General features: G+C 54.6%; 1 protein-coding gene across 1 annotated transcript in view; it reads right to left on the bottom strand.

The window, feature by feature from the left end:
* The window catches only part of BCR (BCR activator of RhoGEF and GTPase), a 119,289-nt gene continuing 105,738 nt past the window's right edge, over positions 1-13,551 (bottom strand). Inside the window, exons 17-23 of the mRNA XM_056113615.1 lie at positions 6,445-6,504; positions 4,968-5,077; positions 3,603-3,742; positions 2,271-2,405; positions 1,409-1,514; positions 838-1,000; positions 1-521 (exon numbers count right to left, since the gene is read on the bottom strand). Of these exons, the coding sequence (XP_055969590.1) occupies positions 432-521; positions 838-1,000; positions 1,409-1,514; positions 2,271-2,405; positions 3,603-3,742; positions 4,968-5,077; positions 6,445-6,504 (804 nt within the window). The 3' untranslated portion in view covers positions 1-431. The remainder of the gene's footprint in view (positions 522-837; positions 1,001-1,408; positions 1,515-2,270; positions 2,406-3,602; positions 3,743-4,967; positions 5,078-6,444; positions 6,505-13,551) is intronic.

Genomic DNA, 13,551 nt, shown 5'->3' with positions numbered 1-13,551 from the left:
TGAAGCAGCAGCAGTGTTTATTCAAGACACAGAGTGAGGGGACCTGCTTGCGTTCCCTTCTCCCCAGAAAGGGTGCATCTTGACGAGTGATCCAGTAGAAACAGTTTAAACTCAGATATAAGTTAGGTTCATAAAAACCGCTCCCTTCGCCCGGTCCCCGGTCCGGCCTCCATCAGGCGAGCACTTCAAGATGTGCTGGCTTGGGGCGCCCCCCGGTGGCAGGGCGGAAAGCCACAGTCAGAGGCCTGCCGGGGGTTCCCTAGGGGCACTCCCTGGAACTGCCCCGGCTGCGTGGCGTGGCCTTTTGCCTCGGGTAGCTGTCTCTTGGCAGATGGCCAGGCCCTTGGGGATGTCCAAATTCCTCCTCAAGAAGTTTGGTTCCCGCTTCGCAGAAGGCCTTCTGTCACCCTCTTGGAGATGGAGACGGGTCTTTACACCTCAGTGGAGAAAAGGATGCTCTGTCTCTTGCTGTCCGGGGCGGGGATGGCCTCCAGCTGCAGGAAGTACAGTAGCACCTGGACCTGCCGGGCAGAGCAGAGAGGGGGAGAAGAAGTCAGAGAAGTGCGCAGGGCAGCAGGGCAGGCATCCTGTCAGAGTCCGGGGGCAGCTCGGCTCTCAGGCCTCTACGTGCAAGAGATCTGGGCTCCCTCAAGGATCACCAGGAGGGGCAGAGCCAGTAAGACACAGACAGAAGCAGCTGGGTCCGTCCTGTCACACGGCACTGCGCAAAACCCGTGGAACCACGTTCATCTCCCCTACACAATGCAGATGCCCGGGAGCAGCCAGCAGGAGCCAGGGCGGGGCAGGCTGAATGGGCTGGACCATGTCTCCCGGTACCTGGGACATGACCTCCAGGGACCAGCTGTCGGTCATGGAGATGGGCTGGCTGGGGTTGGTGGGGAGCTTGCTCTCCTTCTCTGAAGGCCGGAGCAGCGTGGGGCCGAAAACCGTGGCGAGGTTGTGCAGGGACATCTTGTTCACCGTCTCCTTCTCGGCCACCCTGCAGAAAGCCAACACCGGGGGGCCCCTGTTCAACACTGCCCTCAGGAGGGGCCGAGGCACCGGGGAGCTCCCCCTCCAAGGAGGTGACGGCGGGGAGCCATCCCTCTCTCCCTTGGCGACGCAGGAGCCTGGTTATGCTGAAAGCACACCCCACCCTTTGTGCTCTGGGTGCCCTGGGCCCACAGAGGCCCGGACAAAGGGGACTTGAGGCCAGCTAGTGGCTGGGTCAACTCCTGGCCACAACCTGGCAGAAGCACCTCCCTCTTCACTTAGAGAGGGCTGCTTTCTTGATAACTGCGGGCAGGGCTGGGGAACAGAGCTGGGCGCTGGCAAGCAGAGCACAGTGGGACAGAACACTGGCTGCTTGGGGACCCCGGAGCCTCACGGGGGCTAGAATGGGGGATACCTTTTCAGATGGTCCAGAAGGAAGAGGAAGGTCAGCAGGTTGGCCTCTGGGAGCGACAGCAGCAAGTTCAGCATGCAGCTCTCCTTAGCCACGGGGTCTGAAAGAGCTACAGACGAGGCTGTTACTTCTCATGTCTGGGCGCACAGAGAGCTGGGGGGTTGCTGGTGGAGCACACTGAGTGTCTTTTCTAGATAACAAAGGAGTCATGAGGGGCACGCGGGGTGGGGCAGAGCCGTCCTTCCGGCTTACTTGGCCTTTCCCGTGTCCTGCGCAGGAGAGGCTGAGGCAGGAGCACGGCCCAGAGAGAGAGGAGGGCAGACGAGGGGCAGAGGCTTCTGGGGTCCTCTGTCCCGGCCGGGCTGAGAAACCATGGGGATGGGTAATGGGGCAGATGTCTCCCCTCTTTTTTTTTCTTTTTGGGTCACACCCGGCGATGCACAGGGGTTACTCCTGGCTCATGCACTCAGGAATTAACTCCTGGCGGTGCTCAGGGGACCATATGGGATGCTGGGAATCGAACCTGGGTCGGCCGCGTGCAAGGCAAACGCCCTACCCACTGTGCTATTTCTCCAGCCCCAGATGTACCCTTCTTGACGAACCCAGTGACAACTGGCCTGGAAGCCATGCATGGTAGGGGCTGGGGGATGGGACACGGGTGGGGGAGCAGGGCAGGCTGGCTGTCCCATGACAGGGGCAGCCTTCAGGACCCCACACCAGTCCTGTCCTAGGATGGGCCACAACCTCCAGCTTTCCTTTCTCAGTTGTCCCCGGGGGGGTGGGGACAGACAGCCCTCCGGAGACCAGCCGAGGCCGCCAGGAACTGAGTCTCATGTGGAAACACAGCAGCCCCTTCCCCGCTCACCGATGCCCTCCGTGAAGTTGGGGTAGAACTCGTCGGTGAACAGGGGCTCGGGCAGCTCTCGGAAGTAGAGCTTTAGCGTCCCGGCTATGGCGTTGACGTCCATCTCGCTCATGATCACGGACACGTCCTTGTTATCTGCAGAGAGCACAGACATGGACCCTCCTCAGAGCCCCGCTCGGGTCTTCTCCCTGTCTTGGCAGAGCGCGTGCAGCTCCCAGCTTCCGGGCTTCTCATCCTACTCTGCCCAGCGAGGCTGGTGGTGGAGGATGAGGCTCCCTGGTCACCAGGAAGACAATGGTGGGGGGGTTCCATTTGGTGCTTCAACTGGCACCTTCCCTTTGGGCTCAGGGTTACTGACCATGGGCACTGGACGGGCACAATCCAGCCCAGCCAGAGGCACTGCCCCTGGCATCACGGTCTGCTCCTGGCATCCTCCACTCTGTGGGCTCCCTGGTCACTCACATCCTTGTCTGCCAGCGGGCATGGTCCCCTCAACAGCATGTGCAGGCAGGGGAGGGAGAAGGGCCGCACGGCCACACACGGCAGGAGATGGGTCACCCTGGGTCTCCCTGTCCACAGTTCAGGAGTGGCCTCTGCACCGCCGCCGTACCCAGCTCCCTTGGCCTCACTCAAGGACACAGACAGAGCTGTTGGCAGAGCTCACGGAGTGGCGGTGCATGCCTCGTGTGCATGAAGCTCCAAGTTTGATCCCTGGCACCACGTGCCCCGCCCCCTCCAGAGTGCAGCCAGGGGTGATCCCAGTAGTCCCAAGTACCAAGATCCGAGCCCTGAACTTCCTGGTCGACACAGCCAGGCTGAGTGCAGTCTGACACCCCCAGAGCACTGCTTTGCAGGTTGTCCCCACAGTAAAATTAAATAAAAAGAATCTAAAGGGGAAAAAATATACAGACAGGAGCTAGGAAGGTACTTCAAAGGACTAGAACACTGCCAGGTATGACCAGAGTGTCCCAGAGTACAAAACTCAGGGCACAGAGCCAGGCCAAGTAAAACTGGGAATAAGGATTTGGGGCCTCGAGTACTTCTGGGGAGCCCTGCCTCTCTGCCCCATTAAAAGAATACATGACAGCACAATCACACTAGAACTTTGTGGTAGGTGCTGTGAGGCATATATGCATTCTGAGACATAAAGCCACACTTGCAAAATCTACATGGTATTCCAAACCAACAGCAAATCCATGAACTTTGGTTTACAAAGGAAAAAGAAATCAGTACAGAACAGGAAGTGAGGAAAAGGTGCAGGGCATAAAGAAACAGGTAAGCCCCGCCCCTCCCCCTCGGCTGCACCCTTCACCGCCTGGGGCTGACACTCACTGACATCAAAGGCCGCCTTCAGCGCTTGGATATCCGTGGCTACTCCGGACACGCGGTAGATGCCCACCTCCTCCATGCCCCGGCGCTCGATCTCCTCCACACACTGCCGCACAATGTAGGGTACCTTGGACCGCTCCCGCCTATAAGGGAAGCCAAAAAAGCTCAGGGCCTGCAAGTCCTGGATCTGGCCCAGGCCGGCCCATTGCACGTGGCACAGCCGTATACCTGCAGAGGGACTGAGAACGCACCCAGGTTTGGGGTGCACTCGGACTTTTGTAGCCTCTGTTCTGCAAGTGAAGGATGATGGTGCTCCTATCCTACCAGGGCCCCTCCCTAACGTCCCCCAGCTGGGAGGCCTGCAAGTTACACAGGCTCTTTGGGAGAAAGCAGGGAGAGAGCTTCTGAAGGGACTCAGAGGGAAGGTCAGTTCAAGGACACCAGTGCCTGGGACAAAAGATGGCCTAATGGCACCCTGAGAGTTGGGAGATCAGACCCAGGCCCAGTCCTGCACTGGTTATGCAGAAGATGAAGTCCCTGATACCTCCAGGCAGACCCTGCAAGAGGCGAGCCCCGCACACAGCAACCACTGAACCAAACATCTGCTAGGTGAGCAACTAACTTCAGAATCCTTTCATTTCATGCACTTTTGGAAGTTCTGATGCTCGCGCATCTCCCAGGAGACCCTGCAGTAATGCTGCTGTTTGGGGGCTTAATTTTAGTTCTGTTCAGCCACTTGACCGAGGAGCCCAGCAAAGTGCGTTCCCAAGCCGCCCTCCTTACTGGCACTGATTTGAATAGCTGCTCGCACCCAGCCTTCTGGAGGAACTGGGGGGACAGGGAGCGGGCGGTAGACAACCAGATGTGTGGGGAACACTGACATGGGCCCCCAGAAGCCCCTCGGATTAGCAAGCTCAGGGCCCAGTCACAGTCCATCCCCAGGAAGAAAACATCCTGGAGGAGGTGGCCCAAGAGATCCAGAATTGCCCTAAGAAATACACTGGGTTCTCCTCTCAACTGACCAGTGACCAAAGGGCAGGGGACGCCACAGTCCAGCAGGAAGCCATGGTCAATCATGACACATCCCAGCAGAGGCAAGAAAAAAAAAATCCCTGTCTCCGTATAGCTCTGGGAGCTGTGGGGACGCACAGAGAGGGACGGGACTACTTGTGGCCTGGACTGAGTGGACTGCAGGGGACCAGCAATGCAGGAACCATGGACGGTGGCTAAGGACATACTGTCCCCCAATCCTGGGGTAAATCCATGACCAAACCAAGCACAAAGAAGAGGTCCATGGGTGGGCTGGGGGGGAGGGAGGGGAGTACCGGCGGGAGCACCGGATGCCTGAGTCCAAGGCCTGTCACTCACTTGGTGACCACGCCAATCTTGACTCCGAAGACCCCGGTCTGTTTTCGGGAAGGCATTCTCTTCAGGCTGAACTCCCTGCTGGTGAACTTGACTGAGAGTTTCACTTCAATCTGCGGGAGGGAGAGGGGGCGCGGTCTCTTACCAGCTCCTAGGGGCCCTGGAGCGTTGGCAGACCTTGGAAGATCTTCCCCCCTCCCCACCCCCCAGCCCCAGGCAAGCTACCCGTGGTGCCAGCACAGGGAAGGCACGAGTCCCACCCAGAAAGAGGCAGGAAGGGTGCAAGGAGCAGCTTCTGCAGAACCCTCCCCCACAGCACCCAGCACTTCTTTTTTTAAAATAAAAATTAAAAATGAAGGAAATGAGTTAAAAAAATATACCCCAAAGCAACAATTTATCATATGTTCATACTTTGCAGAGTCTCCTGCCCCCATGCCAGGCTGTCCTCACCGGGGCCCTTTGGAGGGGGCGGGTGGAGTTTTCCTCCCCGCCCTGAGCAGAGCCCTGGTAGCTGAAGACCCCTGGAACCCAGCCACAGCCAGGGGGTTCATGCTCGGACGAGCCGCACGCATGAAGGGACCGGCAGAGGAACCCAGGTGTGCGGGTCCCAGGGCTGAGATCTCCAAGATCTCAGATCATGCCTGGGCCTCCTCCACCCAGATACCCCATCTTCCAATAGCCAGGCAAGATCCAGAGACTATAAAACCAAGACCCCTTACTGTCTAGTTCTCGCTCTCAGAGAACCCAGCAGGCTACGGAGAGTATCCTGCCCGCATGGCAGAGTCTGGCAAGCTCCCTCTGGCGTATTCGATATGCCAAAACCCAGTAACAATGATGGGTCTCATTCCCTGTCCCTGAAAGAGCCTCCAATGTGGCACCTGCTAAAATCTCAGGACTAGGACGAATGGAGATATTACTGGAGCCTTACTGGTGCCTGCTCGAGGAAACCGATGAACAATGGGATGACAGTGATACAGTGATAATACTTAGCTATATACGCCTGGACTATTTTTAGTGTGTGGTAGTATTTTATTTAATAGCTCAAAGTCTTTGAAGGCACCAAAGACAAATCAGGGGTCTCAGTTTCCACATGCAAATCTAGGAGCTCAGGTCTGACCAGGCCTAGAGGTGTTACTGGGTCATTTTTTGGGGGAACGGGTGGCTACCCTCCAGCCCTCCCCTCTCCTGGCGACATAACCCCTCAAACAAGGGCCCAGGCCTCCTTCTGACTGTTAAGAAAGAACTGGGATGGCCTTCCACTTTGGGGGAAAGAAACAGGTGCCTACAGAACCCTGCGCAATAGTACAGTGGGAGGGGGCTTGCCTTGCATGCAGCCGACCTGGGTTTGATCTCCGGCACCCCATATGGTCCCCTGGGCACTACCAGAACTAATCCTGAATACAGAGCCAGGAGTAACCCCTGAGCAAGGCCGAGTGTGACCCAGAAACAAAACAAGCAAAGAACCCATGTGTGCTCATACCCCGTTCATGGCGATGACAGTCCGCTGCCAGTCTCTGTCCTGCAGGGTCTGAGGGTCCAGCTGAAAGCAAGAAATCATGGTTAGCGGAGGCCTCGGGGTTCACTCAAACAGCAGCGAACAGCCTGGGCTTGCTACTTCACTCCTCAGCCTAAGACAGGAGCCTGGGGAAAACTGAGGAAGTTGAGAGCCTGTGAGCGCTGGGCCACGGCAGCCAGAGGCAGATGTTCGCCCCAGGGCTGGGCTGGGTGGGTCAAAGCTCGGGCCCTGACTCCTGTTCCTCCCTCTGTCCCTCTCCTAGTGGGGTCCCCTGCTCACCCCATCACAGATGCTTCCTACAGCTCAGTAGGGGGTAATAAGACATTTCGGGAAGCCCAGTGTCAATGGACACTTCCCAGGGTCATGCCGGAGAGAAGCTGACGGTGCCATGGGCAGCTTCCAGTCTGAGCCGACCCTGTGGTTTGCAGTCAGGACAGAAGCCAGAGCCTTGTCCCTAAGCACATTGCTAGTGAGGGGACAGCCCCCGGATGTCCAGCCCACAGAGTGCATTGTACACGCCCACACGGCTGTCACCTCACGAACTGCTAGAACGCCACCCAAACCTTCCTGGTCAGACCACATGCCCCTAATTCCATCTGGCAGGGCACTGTCACCCTGCCATGGGGAACACACAACCCACACCAGTGGGTCAGACTGAATGGATTGGCCTCCAGGGAGGTCTTGTGAGAAAAAACAGGTCCCAAGGGTGCCACATGTGGCCTGATGAGCCGCTCAGCGTAGCATCTGAGCTCTGTGCCATTAGAGGCCTCTGCAGGGAATTCTGATGAGAGATCAGGCCAGAGAGCCGCCCTGACGTGGCACTCCTCAGCAGCCTGTGACTTCACACCTCGTGACCCCTACCTACGAAGCAATAACAGAGATACATACAGAGATATACACACACACACACACACACACACACACACACACACACGCACGCACCACTATGGCAGATCTATAAGGCCATGCAGGAAGTTTCACACATTCAGCCATTCAACACACACACACACACACACACACACACACACACACACACACACACACACAAAGCACTACGCCCCCACCACCACCTCCTAGTTAAGTCCTGTGGGCTCACATTCTCAAGAAAGATAGTCAGACTAACAGAGAAAAAAAAGGGAGAGAGCGTTTCCCTCCTGGGGGGGAGGGGGGGTTCAGTCTCAGGGTCTCATTCTGAACATCCCATGGGGGTCTTGGGGGCCATTCCCGGGCCTCCCGGAGGGGCTGGGTCTGTGGAATCAAGACCATGCTGAAAAGGACAGTGGCCAGTGGCACATCCCCAGCACAGTGAATCCTGGGGCTGACCAGGGCACGAGGGGTCTGTCACCTCCGAATCCTCTCTCCCAGCTGTCCCAGGAAGGAAAGAGCAAAGAGTCACCTTGGTCCCACCGGCTCCCAAGGAAAGGGAGTTAACCAGTTTCTTTTTGTGCTGGTAAACAAAAATAAACAGGAAAGAGAAGCAGAGCAAGGCCGGCAGGAGAGGACGCCCCTTCCCCGCAGAGCAGAACCCCTGAACCCCCCGACTTGGAGAATGAAGCCAGAAAGCAGTGGGCCGGGGAGGGGCTGGGGCCGAGATGCCCGGGCGGGGATGGGCCCTGTCCTTCCATGCCATCCAGGAAAGCCCTGCACACTGGCCGCCCACCCACCTTGCCCTTGCGCACGAGGCTTCGGATGTGGGCCCACAGCGCAGTGCCGTGAGCACACAGGGCCTGCTCGGCAGAGGTGACCCGGTTCCGGCCTGCCCGGCTCAGGGAGAGGTACCGCAGGAGGCCACGCACGGCAGCGGGGGTGGACGGCGTCTCTCGCATCCTTGGCTGCGGTGGTTGGACGGGAGCAGAGCACCACAGCGGCGAGTGTGCACTGCAGTGTGGCCGGCTCGGTGGCCTTTTGAGCAGGCTTTGCCGGAAGCCCCACCCCCGCAGCTCGGCTTCCTATCAGCCCTGGAGTCAATCTTTTGGCTGTGTGGAAAATATCCCCCGTCCGCCAGCCGAGCACACCCCCGCCTCCCCAGCAGCAGATTGATTACGAGAACTGCAACGTCACGGGTTTCCCTAAAGTCCAGAAAAACCAAACTTCCTCCTCAAGTGGCTGGTTTCCTGTGGGCGCATTTGGAGACACTGAGTAACACAGACAGCCCTGGCCAGTCCATCTCGGGCTGGACATGCTCAGTGATTCCCTCCCCGCCCCGCTGCACCTGTACCAGTCCAGCTGGTGATCCCATACGGTGCCTCAGTGGACGGATCCCGGGTGGAAAACATTCCCCAGCTTCTGCCCCCAAGAACACAGTGACTAGTGACCAGGGGGCTCTGTGCTGTATCACCCATCCCCAGGTCAACAACCAGCCCACTTGGCCCCTAACCCCAGAGGCTATGACATGTGCTGGTCCCTGAGGTAAAGACCCCAGGTCACGGCGCCGCCTGCAGCTCTTGCTGGGACCCGCAGCCCTGCAGGGGGTCCTGGGCTGGCTGTCCAGTGGGAAAGGCAGTCGCAGGCTGGCTGGGCTCCAAAGAACAGAGCGTGCCGAGCAGGGCGGAAGCGGCCCAAAAGAATAACACAGCGGCGAGGGCTCCATCCAGCCTGAAACGGCTCTCTGGGCTGGCATGCGCTCTCGTGTGGCTATTTAAAGCACCAGAGAAATAAACAAGTGCAGGACTGTGGTCTGGAAAAACAGATGACTGGGAAGAGAAGACTGGAAATGAGAGTGAAGGGAAAACCTACCAGCATCAGGGAGAGTAAGTGGGGGGGAGTGATGAGGAGAGGGGGGTGAACGCCCTTGGAGAACCACTCCTGGTTCCAGCAGCTGCTGGCCTGTGGGTTCTGGGGAAGGTGCTCTGGGTGCCCACTCCTCTGCCCCCAAGACAGGCAGGTGGGGTTTAGAGGAACTGAGTTGGGGATGGGCTCTTCGCTCTGTCTGGAGACCGACTCTGCATGCCCAATTGAGGCAGACAGTGGGGGCAAGGCCACTCTCTAGTGGCACAGCCACTGGTGACTGTCAAACAACCGCCGGGCACCCTGTTATCTGCCCTCGGCGGGGGTGAGGGTCAGGGAGAGGACTACACTGTCCAGGGCAGAAAGAGCCTTTGCCCTCCTCTCTTGCCAGCCTGTGGACTGCGGCTCCCTCTGTGCCCACACCCAGCTGAACAACACGCAGCCTGCTGCCGACAGTGATCTTCTACCACTGGTCCATGGCCAGTGCTGGTCAGCAGAGGCAGAAAGGTTGAAGGACATGGTACTAAGAGATGACCAAGAAGTATCACAGGAGAGAAACCCTGCTTCCCACTGCAGCCGTTATTACAACCATCTATTCTCTTGGGTGCCACTGCCCACATCTTCAGTCTTTTTTTGGGGGGGTGGAGGCACACCCAGCTATGCTCAGGGGTTACTCCTGGCTCTGCACTCAGGAATCACTCCTGGTCCTGCCGGTGCTTGGGGGACCATATGAGGTGCTGTGGACTGAACCTGGGTAGGCCGTGTGTAAGGCAAACGCCCTACCCTCTGTACTATCGCTCCGGCCCCTCATCTTTCATCTTTTTATGTCCTTTTCAAATCTCAAATCAGGCTCCAGCATCACAGTGATTAAGGCACTTGCTTTGCATAGGTCAGGGCCAGGTTCTGTCTCCAGCATCCCAGATGATCCCCTGGAGTAATTCCTGAGTACAGAGCCAAGAGTAACCCTTGACAATCACCAGGTGTGACCTCAAAGCAAATCAACCAAAAAACCAAAAAGATAGAAAGTGATAAGGCAAACCTCCCCCGCCTCAAGATGGTCATGCTTAGAAAGGGTCACAGGCAAAAGCCGAAGTGCTGATGGGGACGTGGAGGAATAAGAAGTCTCAGGCATGCCACCGGGGGTGCAAGGGGTGCAACCACTCTGGAAGGCAGAGCAGTTTCTCCAAATCAACCTGGCCACACGGTCCAGGATTTCCATCCTAAGTACCCACACGGGGAGATGGCAAACATCCGCTCCCATGAAGGCTTGCGTGCCCATGTTGAAAACAGCTCAATCCTACCAGACCTGAGCTGGAACCAACCCCAGGACGACCGACTGCTGAGCAGTAAACTAAAGGCATGCATGAAGCAGACAATGGAAGGATGGGGTCAGCCATAGAGAAGAATGCAACATCGCCATCTGCCATTCACAAACATGCTAAATGGGAGAATTCAGGGAACAGGACACACGAGGCAAGATTCCATTATGTGGAAAGTGCAGCGTGGGCAGATCTATAAACAGGAGTTGATCAGGGCAGGCTGTGGGTAGGAATAGGCCGTGACTGTACATGGGAAAGAGGAAACCGTCTTGGAGTGATACAAACACTCTAGACCCGGATTTGGGTGATACATCAAATCTATGTTTAGAAGAAAGTCTGCCCGCCCCCTTTAACAAATGTCATTAGTGAATTTTTTTTTCTTTTGTCATTAGTACTTTTTAAGAGGCCATATCCGCCACTCCCTGCCGTCTCATGTCGGGTTCTAGAAGAGGGAGAGCAAGGGGGGAGAGGGGGAAATCTCTCAAGGAGCACCCCCAGAGCACAGCCGAAAGGGGCAAGCTGCAACTGGAGAGCAAACGAAGACAGTTCTCAGGCATCTCCAAGAGACCCCCTGGTGGCCCCCCACCACCTTATCGCTCTGTTCCTTCCTCGGATAGGGCAGGGAGGCCACTTAGCGCCCTCAGACTATTGAAGTGGACTAGATACGTGCAAAAAGATAAACCCTGCTTTTGATAAGATCCAGCACCCCTTTATGATGAAAACCCTAGCCAAAATGGGTATAGAGGGGACCTTCCTCAACATAATTAAAGCCATCTACCACAAGCCTACAGCAAGCATCATCCTCAATGGGGAAAAACTGAGAGCCTTCCCTCTAAGATCAGGGACGAGACAGGGATGCCCACTCTCTCCACTGCTGTTCAATATAGTACTGGAAGTACTTGCAATAGCGATTAGGCAGGAAAAAGATATTAAGGGCATTCAGGTAGGAAAGGAAGAAATCAAGCTCTCACTATTCGCAGATGATATGATACTCTACTTAGAGAACCCAATAACTTCCACCAAAAAACTCTTAGAAACAATAGACTCGTATAGTAAAGTTGCAGGTTATAAAATCAATACCCAAAAGTCCATGGCTTTCCTATACGCAAACAGTGAGAGAGAAGAAAGCAACATGAAAAAAACAATCCCATTCACAATTGTGCCCCAGAAAATCAAGTACCTAGGAATCAGCTTAACTAAGGAAGTAAAGGACCTGTACAAAGAAAACTACAAAACGCTACTTCAGGAAATAAAAGAGGACATGAGGAAATGGAAAGATATCCCCTGCTCATGGGTCGGGAGACTTAACATTGTCAAAATGGCAATACTACCGAAAGCATTGTATAAATTCAATGCAATCCCTATAAGGATACCCATGACATTCTTCAAAGAAATGGAGCAAACACTCTTGAAATTTATATGGAACAATAAGCCCCCACGAATAGCTAAAGCAATTCTTGGGAAAAAGAAAATGGGAGGAATCAACCTCCCGAACTTCAAACTGTACTACAAAGCAGTAATAATTAAAACAGCATGGTACTGGAACAAAGGCAGAACTGCAGACCAATGGAACAGGGTTGAATACACTGACATCTCTCCTCAATCATATGCTCATCTAATCTTTGATAAAGGTGCAAGTAATGTGAAGTGGAGTAAGGAAAGCCTCTTTAATAAATTGTGTTGGCATCACTGGACGGCTACATGCAAAAAAATAGGCTCAGAACTCTGCCTAACACCATGTACAAAAGTAAGATCAAAATGGATTAAAGACCTCAACATCAGACCAGAAACCATAAGGTACATTGAAGATAAAGTTGGCAAAACCCTCCATGACATTGAAGCTAATGGTATCTTCAAAGATGCCACGCCACTGGCCGAGCAAGTGAAAACAGAGATAGATAAATGGGACTATCTTAAACTAAGAAGCCTCTGCACCTCCAAAGAAACAGTGACCAAAATACAAAGACAGTCTACAGAATGGGAAAGGATATTCACCGAATACACATCTGACAAGGGGTTGATATCCAGGATATACAAAATACTGGTTAAACTCCACAAGAAGAAAACATCCAACCCCATCCAAAAATGGGGCAATGAAATGAACAGAAACTTTCTCAAAGAAGAAATCCGAATGGCAAAAAAGCACATGAGAAAATGCTCTACATCATTAATCATCAGGGAGATGCAGATCAAAACCACAATGAGATACCATCTCACACCTCAGAGACTGGCCCAAATTCAAAAGAACAAAAGCAACCGATGCTGGCGTGGATGTGGCGAGAAAGGGACACTCCTTCACTGTTGGTGGGAATGTCCACTGGTTCAGCCCTTCTGGAAAACAGTATGGACGATTCTCAAAAAATTAGAAATTGAGCTCCCGTTTGACCCAGCAATACCACTCCTGGGAATATATCCCAGAGAGGCAAAAATGTATAGTCGAAGTGACATCTGCACTTGTTTGTTCATTGCAGCCCTCTTTACAATAGCCAGAAACTGGAAGAAACCTGAATGCCCAAGAACAGATGACTGGTTAAAGAAACTTTGGTACATCTACACAATGGAGTACTATGTAGCTCTTAGAAAAGATGAAGTCATGAAATTTACATACAAGTGGTACAATATGGAAAGTATCATGCTAAGCGAAATGAGTCAGAAAGAGAGGGATAGACATAGAAAGATTGCATTCATCTGGGGGATATAAAGTAACAAAGTATGAGATTAATACCCAAGAATAGCTGAGATCAGCACCAGGAGGATTACTCCATAACTTAGAGGCCAGCCGGGTATCCTAGAGGAAAGGGCTATTCAGATAGAGAAGGGAGCACCAAATAAAGGATGTTTGGAGGATCCTCCCAGGAGGGGAGATGCATGTCGAAAGTAGACTATGGACTGAACATGTTTGCCACTCAATGCCTCTTTTGCAGACCACAACACCCAAAAGGAGAGAGAGGACACAGGGGATTGCCCTGCCACAGAGACGGGGGGATGGGGGGATGGGGGTGGGAGGGATATTATCCATGGTGGT

This window comes from Sorex fumeus, unplaced genomic scaffold, assembly GCF_029834395.1.
Source record: "Sorex fumeus unplaced genomic scaffold, SorFum_2.1 ptg000021l, whole genome shotgun sequence".
In the NCBI taxonomy this organism is placed as follows: domain Eukaryota; kingdom Metazoa; phylum Chordata; class Mammalia; order Eulipotyphla; family Soricidae; genus Sorex; species Sorex fumeus.
Note: the sequence above shows the minus strand (reverse complement) of the source record. Positions and strands in the feature narration are given on the sequence as shown.